Source organism: Boleophthalmus pectinirostris, unplaced genomic scaffold (assembly GCF_026225935.1).
Source record: "Boleophthalmus pectinirostris isolate CB_2022bp ecotype Guang Dong unplaced genomic scaffold, ASM2622593v1 HiC_scaffold_4, whole genome shotgun sequence".
NCBI lineage: Eukaryota > Metazoa > Chordata > Actinopteri > Gobiiformes > Gobiidae > Boleophthalmus > Boleophthalmus pectinirostris.
The window spans coordinates 36,349,103-36,366,986 of record NW_026571353.1 but is presented as its reverse complement, the minus strand read 5'-3'; the positions used below and the strand labels follow the sequence as shown (position 1 = coordinate 36,366,986).

The 17,884-nt window shown below is 38.9% G+C and overlaps 1 protein-coding gene across 1 annotated transcript in view; it reads left to right on the top strand.

Annotated features, from left to right (window-relative positions):
* Positions 1 to 3,191: 3,191 nt before the first annotated feature.
* Positions 3,192 to 17,884, top strand: part of unc5ca (unc-5 netrin receptor Ca) — a 662,261-nt gene continuing 647,568 nt past the window's right edge. Inside the window, exon 1 of the mRNA XM_055161462.1 lies at positions 3,192 to 3,247. Coding sequence (XP_055017437.1) covers positions 3,199 to 3,247 — 49 coding nt within the window. The 5' untranslated portion in view covers positions 3,192 to 3,198. The remainder of the gene's footprint in view (positions 3,248 to 17,884) is intronic.

The window sequence follows — 17,884 nt, the reverse complement described above, 5'->3', positions numbered from 1 at the left end:
ACACTTCATCGATGCTGAGACACCTGTGTGCCAATGGTTAAATTTGTCCACTAGAGGTCAGTGTTTCTCTGAGGCCTCAGACACATTGAACCATTTGAGACAATATTGCGACTGAGGTGTCAATGCTTCACGAGGCTCCATTCACCCATCACTAAAAATTGGTCAAAAACCGTGGGTGCAAATGGATATCGGACGGATGATGAGTTTTGTGATGCGATTGCGGATGAAAAAATAACCCATCCGCGCATCTCTAATGTGCAGCGATCCACTGGAGGAACTGACTTCGCCGTGATGACGTTTACGGCGACGTCAGCTCCCACTGTACTCCCCCGTTTTCTAACATGGAAATCAGTGAACTTGTTTCTTTTATTAATTCGTTTTTAGGGATGAAACAGTAACCAAAATATTGTGATATCGTATCCTCAAAAGTCTCACAATAATATCGTGGAGCATCACAATATATCGAATCACAAGTTCCTTTGCTTAAATGCAGGTTTTATAGTAGTAACATCTTATAAACATTGGGAACTACATATCCCATGATTCATTTCAGTGCAGACAACATGAAGAAATATGTTTTTACTTGAATTCTTGGGAAATAATTCACACCAAAATCTTGTCAAGGTATTTTAAAAGCAAAAAAGTGTCCTACCTACATTTATATAAGCTTCTTCAGAATATCGCAATAAATATTATACCAAGAGATTGGATTTCGTTACATCCGTTGTCGTTTTAGATCAATTTGGTGATTTAAAATGTCCAAATTATAACATAATGATCCAGGGGTGTCAAAGATTATAACTATAAAGCACAGTAAATCTTTAAGGACAGGAAGTTTCAGGAAGATGAAATCCCTATTGTTTGTTCAAATCGTTCTCAAACATTGTACACTATATACGAAGTAAAAAAGCCAACAGGAACAAGTATATTTATCAGGGATGTCGTGATATCGTATCATCAAAAGTCTCACAATAATATCGTGGATCATAACAATAAATCGAATTACAAGTGTCTTTGCTTAAATGAAGAGTTATGGTGCAGCAACAGCTAAAAAAAGACAGAGGGAACTACATAGACCATGATCCTTTGCTACATTTCTGTGCAGACTACAAGAAGAAATAACAGTTTTAACACTTTTAATCTTAGTTCTTTGGATTAAGTCTTGTCAAGGCGTTTTCAGAGGAAAAAGTTGCATATTCACAGTTTTGTTCGCAGCCTCCAGAATATATATATATAAATATGGTACCGTGAGATGTATATTGTGAAAATAATCGTACAGACAGATTTGGATATTGTTACATCCATAATCATGAGCCTCCCCTAGCCTGATTCATCAGCCGGTTTCACTTCGTAGAAACCATCTGACCTCGCAGCATTAGGATTCGTTCGCTCGACGGTAGGCGGGAACTTTTTATCATTTAACCAATCGCTGCTGTTTGGTCGTGATGTATGTAATGCAGCGCTAACGGGGCTAACTGGTATATGAAGCTTTTCCCAAATCCCGTTGATAAAATTCACCAAACATTCTCTTTATTCTGGCTTTAAATCCTTGATCTCGGGACTTGTTGACACTGAATGTCTGTCTCTCCGCTGACTGGCTGGTGCCCGAACTCGCACTTCTGAGGTTTTTGCGAACTGTCTATTGCAGACATGTCAAACTCAGGCCCGGAGGCCATATTTGGCCCGCGATATAGTTAAATTTAGCCCCCGAGATCAGAGACATTATTTATTTAGATTATTTGTGATGATTTTATATTCTGCTTGTTCTGGATTCAAAACTATTATTAAACATTTATTTTAATTAATTATTTTATTTTAATAATTTTATTGTATTTATTTTATTTTATTTTAATAATTACATATTTTGAAAGAAGAGAAAACATGTAGATGTTGTTGAAATTTTTCAGTGAATATTTAGTTTGGCCCACGACTTAGTCCCAGTTTTTAATTTTGGCCTCTGTGTCGCTGGAGAGAAATAAAATTGAGTGGAGGCACTAGGTGGCGCCAGCCGGACTAGGTGTTTCTTTAGTAAGTTTTAAATTGGTTTACTAGTATATCACCAATTTATATCATAATTACTCTCTGGAAATATTCTTAAAGATGTCATATACATTCAAATACCATTCAGTTTCATTCTTTCAAATCTGAAATCTATTCAACGACTACTGTCCGCGTACCCCTCGTTGTGAAACACTGGGTTAAAATCAAATATTTCGTTTTTAGATCAAAACTGTGGCGATTGTTCGTTATAAAATAGTGAAAAACTTAAACACAAATGCTTTAGGTGAATTCTCATCTGTGCAGCCCGGTTCCTGGATGTTCGTTAGTGCAATTTAAGAACGTAATAATCCCCACCGTATCGTAGAAGTACCGATGTACCGGGACGATATCGTAAACACCCCTAACATTTATGCTTTTCTTTATTTCAGACACAGATCATTTGGTCCGAAAAGCACAAGAAAAGCGCAAGAAGCAAAAAAAAAAATACACCTCAGATTTGTCCATAATAGATATATTCATCTTTTAAACCATTTGGGCTGTAGTTTGTTTCAAAACTGACACGACCCCAATTGAATATGTCCCCTTTAATACGCTGTTACGTGGCTTGTTTTTGACCCGCTCGGTGACATCTTCAGTGCTTCTTCCTCATGTAGGCGAGGAGAGGAGAGGAGAGGAGAGCGAGGGGAAGGAATTAAGGAAGGACCTCTCTCTCTCTCTCTCTCTCTGTTTCTCTCTTTCTGTGTCTCTCGTTCTCTCCTTTCCAGAGGGCGGTGGCGTCTCTTCCTCTCCTCTGCGTAACGGACACGGGAGCGCGGAGGGAGAGAGCGCTGCGCACGGTCCATTCAGTCAGAAGCCCGTAGCGGCGCACGCAGGAGCACCAGCGCTCTCACTCCTCTCACGCACCACGCAGCCGGGGGGGAAAACCTACAACGAGCAGCGACCCGGGCACCCTTCCCTCTCCGCTCTCGGAACACTACCGGACGCAGCGGAGACGCGGCTTGTCCGTCCTTTTTTCTTTCTTTTTTTTTTGGGTTTCCTCGCGCGGGGGACTCTCCGTTTCTCTCTCGTCGCCCCCCCCCCCCGTTTTTTTGGACTTACAAACCCGGGGATTCTTTGACCACTTCTTCGGCCGTCATGTGGAGAAGTGTCCGTGGAATAGGAGCACGCGGAGACGCCGGGATGTGGGCGACGCTGAGGATGGTACCGGTGGTTCTGTGGCTGCTCGCTCGGGCCGTACCTGCTCAAAGTAAGTGCGCGTTCGTTCGCAATTTCCAGCTTCGGTTTTGGCACTTTTTTGGGGGGTTATTTTTCCCACTAATATCAGGAGAAGTTTAGGTTTAGAGAGCGGCGTAACGCGAGGAAGCGCGTGCACTTGGCAGGAGAAAACTCGTGTGTCTGGATTTGGACGCGCGGTGTTGTGGGTAAACGCAGAGATTTGTTGTTTTTTTTTTTTTTTGCGCACAAAGGTTTCTGTTCTGGGTCTGTGGAGAGCAGTTAGTGTTTCAAGAAAAGCAAAAAAGAGCAAAGGGTACGCGCGTCTCACTGCGAAACGAAGGATCTGACGAGTCACGAGTGAGATCGAAAGATTGATCGTAAACTCGTTAATTGGTCGTTTATTTTTGGAAAAGCTTCATCAGTGCAGTAGTTTCCAATCTTTTTTGCTTTCACTACCCTTTTAACGCAGCTAAATATTAACATTCCTGGTGTTTCTTTAGTAAACTATAAATCGGTTTACTCGTACAGTACCGATTTATGTCACAGAAATGCTCTTAAATGTTCTCCAAATGACATTCCACGTTCAAATACAGTTCAGTTTCACTCTTTTTTAAAGCTGAAATCGTGACAACTACTACCCCTGATTGTGAAACGCCGATTTACGATACGATATTTAGTCTTTATCGCAAAAAACGAAGCCGTGTCCGATAGAAAATAGTGAAAAACTTAAGAAACACAAATGCTTTAGGCGTGTTCTCAGCCGTGTGGACCGGTTTCAGGATGTTCGTTAGTGTAATTAATGACATCGGAAAGGGTTTGCCGGAATGAAGCGATCGCAAAGGTTTCCGAAGTAGAACAAATGACAATAATATTTCATTTAAAGTCTCGAAAACGGTGTCTTTGAGCAGAGCACACGTCGCTTACAGTATATTTGTGTCACCGAGATGTACTGCGAGGATAAGGAAAAGGAAAACCGGGAGTGAATACAGTATTTTGTGTTTTAAAACGAGAGAATCTTGAAGTTGTATCGTAGAATTTTGAAGTAAACAAGTCTTAAACAGCAGCTCTACTCAAAAAACGAATAAACGAATGGTCAAAATACTCAAATTAAGAACTTTTGTTACTTGATTTGAGTAAATTTGGCGAGTGAAATGATCTCCCAGTGGAATAGGTCTTTCTTTTTCTCTTAAAGGTGCACTGTGTCACTTTTCGTTTGCTTGTTTCTTTGGATATTAGAGACGGGACGAGACGTAATTTCCACAAAACGAGACGAGAAACAAGATCGGGTCCTCGAGAATGAGGCAACGAGACGAGATTTTAACATAATTCTGAAACGAATATATCAATTTGACGATTCAGTTTCCAGTTTTGGCTTCACGATTTTTTTTATTTGTTTGATTTCATTGATTTGTTGTTTCCATTCTGATGTAACTCACCAACGTTTAACTCATTTTTGTCCGATCCAAATGTAACAAAACAAAAACAAAACAACAAAAAAAACTGAGATCATTTTTCTCTCCTGTGCTCGATTTTGCGGCAATTTTCTCTACTCGAAATGTCATTGCTCTGCCCGGAATGTTCCACAGTATGACTTTAAACATCTGTTAGTTACGTTTATTCAATTACAGGTGCGCCTCTCCACAGATCTGACCCGTAACTTGGTCTGGTTTGGTCTCAGGGAAGATAGAAAGGTTTAATACCGCACTGTGAAACATTCCAGACCAAAGCAACAACATAACTCGGAGAGAAAAGCGTTTGACGGACTCTCCACGAGAAAAGTTACATAATGCAGCTTTAATATAACGAGGATATGTTTTTTTTGTCTTATTTTAAGTGCATAAAGTCGTCGTTTTTCGTGTTTTGGTGAGCAGAGGTGTAAAAGAGAGTATTACAGCGTCAGTTCCAAATGTTGGCACCTCATTTCAGACGCGTACGATAATGACACTTAAAGGTGCACTATGTAACTTTTCGGTTGAGGGTCCATCCTCTGCTTGTTTCTATGGATGAAAGTTCCACAGTGTGACATTAAACACCTCTACTTTGCATTTATTCAGTTACAGGTGGTTTTACAGCTCAATAAAACCTAGAAAAACAGGCGTTCTGACTGTGAGCGGGGTCGCCTCTCCGCAGATCTGACCTGTAACTTGGTCCGGTTTGGTCTCCGCGACGAACATGAAAACGTGGAGGGTCCGACAAACGCTTTTCTCCATGGAGATGTTATCGATTTGTCCGGAATGTTCCACAGTATGACTTTAAACAGCTCTATCTTACATGTATTCAATTACAAGTGCACTTCTCCACAGATCTGACCTGTAACTTGGTCTAGTTTGGGCTAGATGAAATTAGAAAGGTTTAATGCCGTACTGTGAAACATTCCAGACAAAGCAATAACATCTCCCAAGTTTTGTTTTGTTTTTTTAATCTTATTTTAAGTGCAAAAAGTTGTTGTTTTTAGTATTTTTGTTTTCTGTTTGTACCCCATTTCAGACGCATACGATAAAGACACTTAAAGGTGCACTGTGTAACTTTTCGTCACCTGCTTGTTTCTATGGATATGACATTGCTTTGCCTGGAATATTCCACAGTGTGACATTAAACAGCTCTACTTTACATTTACTACATTACAGGTGGTTTTATAGCTCAAAAACACCTAGAAAAACAGGGGTTCTGACTGTGAGCGGGGTCGCCTCTCCGCAGATCTGACCCGTATTGTGGGCTGATTTGGTCTCCACGATGAACATGAAAAGGTGGAGGGTCCGTCAAACGCTTTTCTCCACGGAGATGTTATTGCTTTGTCTGGAATGTTTCACAGTGCGGTATTAAACCTTTCTATCTATTCATGGAAACTAAAGCAGACCAAGTTACAGGTCAGATCCGTGGAGAAGCACCTGTAATGGAATAAATGTAAGGTGGAGCTGTTTAAAGTCATACTGTGGAACATTCCGGGCAGAGCAATGACATATCCAGAAGACAAAATTGCCAGAAGATCATGCGCAGAAGAGACAAATGATCCAGTGAAATTTTTTGTTTTGTTTTGTGTCACATTTGGATTGGAAAAAAAAAAACATACGAAATGTCTTAGTATGATATTAAACCTTTCTATCTATTCATGGAAACTAAAGCAGACCAAGTTACAGGTCAGATCTGTGGAGAGGCGCACCTGGAATTGAATAAATGTAAGGTAGAGCTGTTTAAAGCCACACTGTGGAACATTCCGGGCAGAGCAATGACATTTCGAGTTGACAAAATTGTCAGAAGTTCGTGCACAGAAGAGACAAATGATCCCGTAAGATTTTAGTTTTGTTTTGTTGTGTGTCACATTTGGATTGGAAAAAAAAGTGAGAAACGTCACAGTGTGATATTAAACCTTTCTATCTTCATGGAGACCAAACCAGACCAAGTTACAGGTCAGATCTGTGGAGAGGCGACCCCGCTCACAGCCAGAATCTCAGTTTTTTTATGTATTTTTGAGCTGTAAAACCACCTGTAATTGAATAAATGTAAAGTAGATCTGTTTAATGTCACACTGTGGAACATTCCAGGCAGAGCAGTGACATCTCCAGGGTATCCCCAGGTTTGATTACCCCAAATTTAAGACTCTTCATAGACATTTTAAGACCTTTTTAAATGAAAATTAAGACCAATATCTTACCCATTGTCAAAAACACCTAGAAAAACCAGGGGTTCTGACTGTGAGCGGGGTCGCCTCTCCGCAGATCTGACCCGTAACTTGGTCTGGTTTGGTCTCCGCGATGAACATGAAAAGGCGGAGGGTCCGTCAAACGCTTTTCTCCATGGAGATGTTATTGCTTTTGTCTGGAATGTTTCACAATGTGGCTTTAAACCTTTTTAACTTCACGGAAACCAAACCAGACCAATTTACAGGTCAGATCTATGTTTTTCTAGCGTTTCTGAGCTGTAAAACCACCTGTAATTGAATAAATGTAAAGTAGATCTGTTTAATGTCACACTGTGGAACATTCCAGGCAGAGCAATGACATCTCCAGGGTATCCCCAGGTTTGACTACCCCAAATTTAAGACCTTTTAAGACCTTTTAAATGAAAATTAAGACCAATATCGTACCCATTATGCGGACGAAAACTGTACTCCAAGGTATTGTTTGCGCAAACTCCAAATTAGATTATGTGATTTCATGTAATTTATTTATTTTTTCTCTCCTTCCTCCGACCGGTTGAGTATACAAAAAATAAATAAATAGGCTAATGAAATTTAAGACCTTTGTGAAGAAAATAAGACTTGGACAACATCATTTAAGACTTTTTAAGGCCTTAAAATTTGGGAACATGAAACTTAAGACCTTTTTTTTAAGACTTTTAAGACCCCGCGACTGCCCCTGATATCCATAGAAACAAGCAAGTGAACAAAAAGTTACACAATGCACCTTTAATAGAAGCGTATTACGTTAGAAAATTGAATGCACCTCAGTCAGTTTGGTCTGATTTTAAGTTTAACAAGATGTATTTTCATGATTTAAGTGCAAAAGTCTCGTTTCGTTGGCGGATCCTTTTCACTGTCACATGAAATTTACTCAACTCAAGATAAAAAATGTCTTAAATCAAGTCAAGAACCTTTTCCGTCACTTATTGGTGCACTTATTTTTGCATTTTGTGATCGTAAATGGACTAATGAGCTGCTGTAGATTTGAGTATTACTTGAGTATCTTTAAATACACTTGTACTTTTCAGAGTAGTTTTCAGACCCAGTACTTTTACTCCTACTTGACTAAGATTTGTATGGAAGTAACAGTACACTTTTTTTTTTTTCCCACAATTTATTTTTATTAAGATTTTACATATTGAAACATACAAAACATACAAAAAAATCAAAATAAAATAAAAATACTTACATTAAGACCCTTCCCTCACCCTAAAACTCTCAGATCACAGTTGAATTATGATTTGTACATGTCAAAATTCTTCCCAGTGTCTTTAAAGTCCTCAAATTTTCCTTTTAGATCTGTAGCTCAACTTCTCCAGTGCCAAATTTCTGTTTCTGACATTAATTTAATCCATTGGTTTACCCCTGGGCCTCTCCATTTCCTTCCAAATTAAGAGCAATAACATGTTTGGACCGCAATAAACCAACAATTACAAGCTTCTTTCTATTTAAATTAACACTAAAGTTGTTAGGGAACTTTTATTCTTACTTGAGTAAAAGTTGTTTAAAGTCTAAATCAGGGGTGTCAAACTCATTTTGGTCCGGGGGCCGTATCCAACCGACTTTGATCCCAAAGGGGCCGGATCAGAAAACTCATGTCATATAAACCCAAAAATAACAATAAGTTCAAATATTTGTGCAGAGAAATGCAAATCTATTACAGAAATCTTTTTTAATTGATGAACTCTTTCTTTTACAAAATATTATAATATTATGAACAACCTGAAACTTTAAGAAAAATACAATTTCAACACAATGTTTTAACATGAACTTGTTTAACATTAACTTGTTAACTTGTATAAATAGGAATAAGTACATTTTTCTTGTAAAATCCTGCACTCGGCTCCACTTTTCTCATGTTGGACATTTTTCTGATGAGGGTGTCACGGTCAACAGTCAAAACGATCGTCCTTTAAGAGCGTTTGGAAAGAGACAAGTCTTCATTTGTGCTGCTCTGGTGGGAGGGGCCACGTACAGAGACGCTGGAGACGCTGCTGTGATAAACACCGCAGATTAACAATATTTTAATAAAAAATAGAATTAAAATATTTTAGTAGAAAATCAGCCGAGGGCCAGATTAAAGGTCTTGGAGGGCCGGATCTGGCCCCCGGGCCGCATGTTTGACACCTGTGGTCTAAAGTGACAAAAACTTTATGTGACAATATAAAATAATTTGGTACATTTCTGTTTCTTGCTGTTTCTCCTTCGTATATTGTTTCGTTTGTCTCTTTTTTGTACAGATTTTGTCATTTATTTCATGTTTCGCTTTTCCAATTACTTCAAAATATAAATCAGACGCTGTTTACAGGTCGTTACTCTTACAATTTTTCTTATATTAAACCCACTGCATCGACTCTGGGGATAAGAGAATTGCCTGCTGGAGCGTTTAATATCCTCCGTGAATAAGTGTCTGTATAATTTTATACAGTAACAAATGTAATTGTTGACTGTAGACAAAACTGCGCGTTGAAGGGCTCATGTTAGGCTATTTTCTGATCTGTTATGATGCTGTTTCCTCGTCACAAACTTTTCTGGAGTTGTGTTTTGTTTCATTCACTCATGTTTAACGCACAAACCAAGTTCTTCTCCCAAACTGAAAATACTTGTCCCATCATTAGAATTATTTGGATGATTTCAGACCTGGAATTGCCGATCTCCCCTGAAATAAAGGTAAAAAGAGCCGTGAACTTGAAAACGACTGCTTCATGACATCACAAAGTGGAACAGAGCATTTTGAGCTTTGGAGATGTAGACAGACTAATAACAAAAGATCACTCAAACATGTGTGAATGAAACAAAACTTAAGTCCAGGTCTGTTTTTGAGGAGGTAACAACATTATAACACAGTCTAACGAGGTTCATTTGGTCTACCGATAATTAGGTGCTTTTTTTTTTAGACCAAGAGCTTGTTTTCAGACCTGACAGTTCCAAGTGCTCACTAGTGGTCTTCCCGTTTCACTTGGTGGAAACTGTCTGAGGATTCATTCGCTCGACGGTGGGCAGGTACTTTTTTATTTAACCAATCGCTGCTATTTGGTCGTGACGTATGTAATGCGACTAATCCCGTAGGAAGAAGGACAATCACGTCTTTCCCCTTGATAAAATTCACCAAACATTCTCTTTGTTCCGGCTTTAAATCCTCGATCTCGGGCATCGTTGCCAACACAGAATGTCTGTCTTCGTCTACATCCATCTCGACGCTTTGTTTACTGTTGTGCTGTTCCACAAAATGGACCCAGACAGACGCTTGAGTCTGACGTCATCGGCTTCACAGCTCTTCTCTGATTGGCCGGTGCGCGGTCTACAACTTCCAGGGTTCTTGGAAACCGTCTAGTGTTTTCTGATTCCTGACCTAGTCGCTGGAGAGAAATGAAATTGAGCGGAGGCACAGCGCCATCTGCAGTCCGACTTCCTCAGGACAGTGTCTCAGGTGTGTTAGAGTGAAAAAATAGGGCTGTGCAAACATATTGAAATATCGATATATCGTATCGTTTAATGTAATGATGCAGTATCGATATTATGGGCTGCTGTATCGATATATCGCGTATCGAGTGTTTTTAGTATATTTTACTAAATTATTTTGTTACAGCTACAGTTTTGTTGCTTGTTTAGTGGAAGGAAAGTCATTCCCACTGCAAAAAGGTTTGTTAAAATGAAAATGAAGAACATTTGACTTTATCTGAATTTGACTTTACCAATGGAATAAGTATTTTTCTAAATTCAAGCGACATTCGATTTCATTTCTTATTTTAAGGGTTGTTGTTTTTCTTTTTTTAACGTAGCAAGTTGTATCTTCAGATTTTAAGTACAAAAAATCTTATTTCGCTTATAGATAATTTAACTTGTCAAGTGGAATTTACAAAAATGATGGTAAAATTTTCTTAATTCATGTCATCTTAACTTGGCTAGATTGAATTTTTTGCATTGCATGTGACACATTTGACATTTTCACTGTTTTGAGGATTAAAATGTTTTTTTGTTTTTGCACAAGAAGTGGTTTAACAAAGACTTTTAGTATCTTGAAATATATCATATCGAATTGATCGTTGCCTTTTTAATTAATCCAGTGACGATGTTTGTTTTTCTTTGTCCCTGTGATATTTGCTCCGTCCCAGTCCAGAATGTGCTTCTCTCGATTTGAGTTTTTCCTGTTCTGCTTCGTGTTTCACCTTCGCTGTTTTTCCTTCTCACAATTTATCCTATGTTCCTTTTTTCATGGACTGAACACCCTCCCTGTTTCCCCGCTGTCTGTTTTATTGCAGGACACGCTGGAAAGTTCATACATGACGTTCAGTTTTTGCTCCGGTTCTACTTTGTCTTTTGTTTGGACGAGTAATTATGATTAGAACACGTCTTAAAGCTCACAAGACTCAGTTTTGCCTTTTAAAAAACACCGTATTAATAAATGTAATTGCAGACTGTAGACAAATCTACACATTTTAAAGTACACTGTGGAACATTGGTGCAACAGTGCAGTAAATAATGGATAATAGTGCGATGCCATGGCTGGTGATGCAACAATACGCAAGCATATGGTATAGAAATAATACGGCATATGTTAACTCGAAATACACAACTACAGGCTGATTATGTGGTCCAAGAATTCAGCGCCTCGAGCTTTTGCTGCAAGATTAATCACCATCAAATCTAAATCGCAATTTGAATAGACGCAAGTAGCTAAAAAAAAGTAGTAAAAGCTTCAATTTTGAAACTGCAATCAATTTTTCCCTCCACAAACAGTAAAATCCCCGTAGTTTAGATCTTTAGAAACGCGCTCTGACATGTGTTTCTAGTTGTATTTCTTAGTTTGCGCTTCAGGCTCCATCGACTTTGGCTCCAGTTGACTTAACGTTGAAAAACTGTCACTCCTTTTTCTGTTAATTTTGTTGTTTGGGTCTTAAAATGATCGTACTAACCCGCTCTACGTGATCCCAGTGTTTTTATTTCACTACAGTAACCAAAATATCATGATATCGTATCGTCGAAGTTCTCACAATAATATCGCGGACCATCAAAATATATCGAATTACAAGTCTCTTTGCTTAAATACATAATTTTATAGTAGTAACAGCTTATAAACACTGGGAACTACATATCCCATGATTCATTTCAGCGCAGCGCATGAAGAAATATGTTTTTGACTTGAATTCTTGGGATTATGATGGAGAATATCGAATTACAAGTCTCTTTGTCTTTTTTTAGCTGTTGCTGCACCATAACTATTCATTTAAGCAGAGAACTACATAGACCATGATCCTTTGCTCCATTTCAGTGCAGACTACAAGAAGAAATAACAATTTTAACCACTTTTAAGTCTTAGTTGTTTGGGTGAAGTCTTGTCAAGGCATTTTAAGAGGAAAAAGTAGCATATTTACAGTTTTAGCCGTTTATACTCCACAAAATATCGCAACAAATATCGTACCATGAGATGTATATCGTGAAAATATCGTACAGAGAGATTTGGATATTGTTACATCTCTAATCATGAGCCTCCCCAACATATTGTGAGCTTTCCTACGATATTGCAATAAATATCGTATCGTGAGACTTGGATATCGTTCGTAAATCAATTCCTGTGCTCCAAATTTGCTCCTATAACTGTCAGCATCGATGAGCTTCATTTGACTGGAGCTGAATGTCTACGGTCTATTGTTTGTCAGTTCATATTTCAGTCTTTTTGTCAGTTCTTCTTGACGTGTTTTGAACGTGAACTTTAGACAGAATCCTATTATTAAAACGTAAATCACAAATCTAATCATGTGGCTGCGATGTGTGGTCTGCTCGTGTTGTGTTCAAACGCAGCGGGAAATTCCTGCTGTCGCTTTCAAGTGCCGAGTAAAGGCTGTGCATTTGTGCGTTTGTGTTTGTGTGACCCTGGAGAGTAGAGCACAAACACAGGGACGTGTTAAACTGCTAATCCTCAGAGCGACTCGAGAGTCTTTAAGTCATTAGTGTCCAAATATCACGTGACATAGTAGAAAACTCTAAAGCTGCACTGTGTCACTTTTCAGAGGAGGGTCCGCCACCTGTTTTGTCTCCCTGGAGAGGCCATTGCTTTGTTTGAAATGTTCAAATTTATCAGTCTTCATCTAAGCATTTCATGGCTAACCCCATTGTAATGTAGCCAGTCCATTACTTGGGCCTAGGACTAGTTAAAAGGTAAAATGAGGAACTGAAACAAAGTTTAAGAAATGTTTATTGAAAATTTATGTGCAGATTGAAGTTACCTGTAAAAGAAAAGGGAAAAAGTAAAAGTGCATTTAAATTGAAGTAATTGTACTTACCCTCTGGTGTGGTTTGCCTCAGGTGCTCCGGCCAAAAGAGTCCCCGGGGAGCCAGAGCACCTTAAGAAGGTTTCCGGGGCAGCCAACCATGTTGTTTGGAGAGGGGAGCAAAATTTTTTAACTGGTTCTATTTAGTATTTTAGGGCATTGAACACTGCTAATTTAAATAAAGATATATACATTTGTTTGTAATGTATGTAATTGGATGTTGTTTGGGCATTGTTTGGATAGTTGGTTTTTAGATATTAAATGTACAAATTATTGGTGCTTACCTGATCGTTAAAGTGGGTTAGGACAGGGCCTTTAAAAGAAGCCAGCCTCACCTTGTTCAGAAGGAGGTGCTGTGTGAGCGCAGGTAACTGCTATGCCTGTTTTTAACCTTTTTGGAATTTTTGTAGATAGTTTTTGTTTTGTCTTTAATAAATGCACTGGGATCTGCACTGTAAACTGGCTCAACTTGACTCTGTTCCTCCTAAAACCGCTAAGGTTTCCACCAGGCCATTACACCCATCTTACGCCTAATGAAAATGAGCAACTTCACTGCGATTTTATTTCTTAAAATTAGAGATGTAACGAAATCCAAATCTCTCGGTACGATATTATCACGATATGCATCTCCCAGTACGATATTTATTGCATTTATTAGTTTGCAGAGGCTGATATAATTGTAGATACAGATGTAGATAAGTCACATTTACTTCCGGCGCTGGTGAGAACCGCAGCTGGTTGCATCGCGCTCCTCTATTTTCCAACTTTTTTTAACTTCAGAAACACACCGTTTTTGCTCCGTTTAAGTCTATTTTTAAATTATTTTTAAGCTATTATTTATTATCTGTTTTATTGTATGTTACCTTTTCCTGCTGTTCTGAAACTGCGCGTTGCAACACTGGAATTTCCCCACTGTGGGACTAATAAAGGCATATCTCATCTTATCTTATCTTATAGACACTTTATTGCTTTTAAAATACCTTGACAAGATTTTGGTGTGAGTTAGGTTTGGTATTACGGTTTACCGCGGTATCAGAAAGTAACAACAATATCAGTTTCATTACCGTGATAAAAAGGACCTAATATCATGTTATAATTTACTGATATCTAAATTTGTTTGCTCAGCACAAGTGAATGTGTGGTTGTATTTTTAATTTAATGCGATCACGATTTAATCTAATAGTGTTTATAATGTTTCTTGGGAAGATGTTTGATTAGTTTCGTACCGTCGTCACGTGACGCTCATAAGTGACCAAGACAAGACGGCGAGTCCGGCTGCAAGAGAGTTGCTCCCCCCAAAAACTCCCAGTACTTCTGCAATTTGACAGCATTTTGGCTTCAAGCGCAGGTTTCTTTACGGTTTACAGACATGAAACTTAAAGTGACGTGGCTAATTTGCATGAACTGTGAGCGCTGATAAAAACAGCTCGCTTCTTGCGCTGCTGTTCAGCTTTTGTCAGACTAAAAGACACAACTCAGTGGAATACATGTTTTTTCAGTGGATTATATGTTTTTTTCTGCGACAGAGGATGTCCTGCCGCAGCTGCCGTAGGACAGTTTTGGTAATATGGTAAAACCGTACATCCCGGTAAAACCCTGAGACGGTATCACGGTATCACCGCCCCACCCTTGTGTGAATTACTTCCATCATAATCCCAAGAATTCAAGTCAAAAACAAAATTCCTCATACGCTGCGCTGAAATGAATCATCCAATCAATCCAATCCACTTTATTTCTATAGCACATTTCACAAACAAACTGTTTCCAAAGTGCTGCACAAATACATAAAAAATAACAACAATAAGATGATAAAGTAAATTACTAAAATAATACTAGTCTTAAAGTAATAAAACTAGTAAAATAATATAAAACCAGTAAAATAAAAATAAAACTATATCATAGAATAGAAATAAATAAACCAATAAATAAATTAGATCAGTAAAACCAATAAAAACACATAAAAATAAATAAAAGACACAGAGGAGCAACAACTCACGCGGTGTTAAAAGCCAGAGAATAAAAGTCTTCAGATGAGATTTAAAACTCTCCACTGTGGAGCTGCTCGAACGTGAAGCGGCAGATCGTTCCAGAGTTTAGGGTCGACCACAGAGAAGCTCCTGTCCTCCTGGTTTTAAGTCTCGTCTTAGGCGCCCTGAGCTGGAGCTGGACCTCGGACCTCAGAGCGCGAGCAGGGGTATAAATTTGGATGAGGTCCGAGACGTACTGTGGAGCCAGTCCATTCAAAGCTTTAAAAACAAACAATAAAATCTTAAAATCAATTCTAAAATTAACAGGGAGCCAGTGCAAAGATGCAAGGATTGGGGTGATGTGCTCTTCTCTCCTTTTTGTTCCTATTAAAAGTCGCGCTGCAGAGTTTTGGACGAACTGTAGTCGGTAAAGTGCGTTTTGCGAAATGCCGGAATAAAGTGCATTACAGTCGTCCAGGCGCGATGAAATAAAAGCGTGTATAATTTGTTCAAATAGTTTAAAAGATAAAAAAGGTTTAACTTTAGATAAAAGCCGCAAATGATAAAAACTTGATTTTAAAACATTGTTAATCTGTTTATCAAATTTAAAATCGCGGGATATGTAGTTCCCAATGTTTATAAGCTGTTGCTGCTATAAAACGAAGCATTTAAGCAAAAAAAAACTTGTAATTCGATGTATTGTGACAGCCCACGATATTATTTGAGACTTTTGACGATATTTTGGTTATCGTTACATCCCTAAAAACGACTTAATAAAAGAAACGAGTTTGCTGATTTCCATGTTAGAAAACGACGGTGCACAGTGGGGGGAGCTGACGTCGCCGTAAACGTCATCACAACAAAGTCAGCTGCACGTCACACTAGCGAGGAACAGATTTTTATTGTTTCATTTGTACCAAAATGACAACGCGACGCTTTTGAATCCGTCACCGATTAAGGAGTGATACGTAGCTCTGAATTTAAGCAAAGGAACTTGTAATTCGATATATTGTGATGGTCCACGATATTATTGTGAGACTTTTGACGACACGATATCACGATATTTTGGTTATTGTTGCATCCCTCCACAGATCTGACCTGGAAGATAGAGACTAGGAGATAGAAAAGCAAATTTTAGACAAAGCAAGAGCGTTTTCATGGACTGAAGGTTTAAGTGCTGCGTGTCTTGGTTGTTCTGCCTGTTTCTGCTCCACCTGAGTCCGGGTCGTTGTACCAGTCGGTCTGATCGTCGCTCTGCTGTTGGAAAGTGCTCTGTTTTTGACCTGTGTGTGTGCAGATCTGATCCTCCGAACACCGAGAGCTCCATCAGAGTCCACGAGGAACGCTTCTGTCCTGAACATGTCAACACGAACACACAAACACAGCACAAACACCCTGAACACGAGGCTCTGTTTGTGGTAAATGTTTTTGTCGAGTCAAACATGCTCCAAACACGAGAGACAGTGGCTCTTTTTATCTTTCATTTTCATCCTTGCCACGTTTTCTTTTTTCGCACATTTTTCCTTGACAGAAGTGCACAGGTGTGAACGAGCACAAGTCAGATGACTCACATCATGTCATGAGTCTGATAAATCCAACATCAGATAATGATCAGATGTGTGTAGTGCCTGGATTCTGTTTCTCTGTGGATTATCGCAGACTCCAGTCCCACAGTGGCTCGTGAGGTTTGGGGTTTTTTCTCTGGAGCTGAAGGAGCAGCTTTGTCCCTCCACCGATCCTTCACAAATCAATGTACTCTGCATCTGCCTTTTAATCCTGTAATTATCAAGTCTTTGTCAGCTCTTAGTCATTTAATCTGCTCCTCTCTCCTCTCTCCTGCTGCCGTGTTAGAATATTCACTCTTCATATTCACTTCAGTTTAAAAGGTGACATTTTAAGGGCTTTTGAACATTCAAAAATAATATTTGGTCGTTTTCATCACATTGGAGCTGGTGGATCTGGCGTCCGTGTGTGGAATGAAAGTGTCTTGACTTCACATGTCAGTCTTTAGCCCAAGTCCCGCCCCCTTTTGTCTCTGGGCCAATTAAAAAGCCACAGATTCAGACCGTTGCTTTTGATCAGAGGAAACTGTCTGTCAACAAGTTCCTTTGTTTGTGAACTGCAGAAATCAAATCAGTCATGCAAACTTTTAACTACATTTAAATGTTTGATGAGTCTTATGAAGTGTGCTTGGACACCTCGAGGTGTTTACAGTTTAACATTTTCTGGAAGCAAATACCAACGTGGCTCATGCCAGATGGATGTGTGCAGCTCTGTCGCTGAAACAGTCACTGTGTATCAGGAGTTTTGCCAGTCTGTTTTTTAAAGCATGCCCTTGTTTTTATTTCATTTTATCATAATTATATTAGTTGTTTAATGTTGTTCCACCAGAATGACGCAAGTTTCTAATTTGTAATTTTGTTCACTGACAATGACAAAAAACAAACAAACAAAAAACAATAAAAATAAGTCAGTACTTCAACTTGAGCACAATATTTGAGTAACTTACATAAGCCTATGGGATATGAGTCCAGCAGCCTGCACCTGGTCAGCAACACACTATCCCAGAGTGTCCAAACATCTCTAAACACAGACGAAGCAGAGGCCGATCCAGGACCATAGACTGATGCTCAATACAGTGAATAATTGAAATATGTGCATGTTTATCAATCAATCAAACTTTATTTATAAAGCGCTTTTCATACAAAAACGTAACACAAAGTGCTTTACAGTGATTAAAAACAATCCCG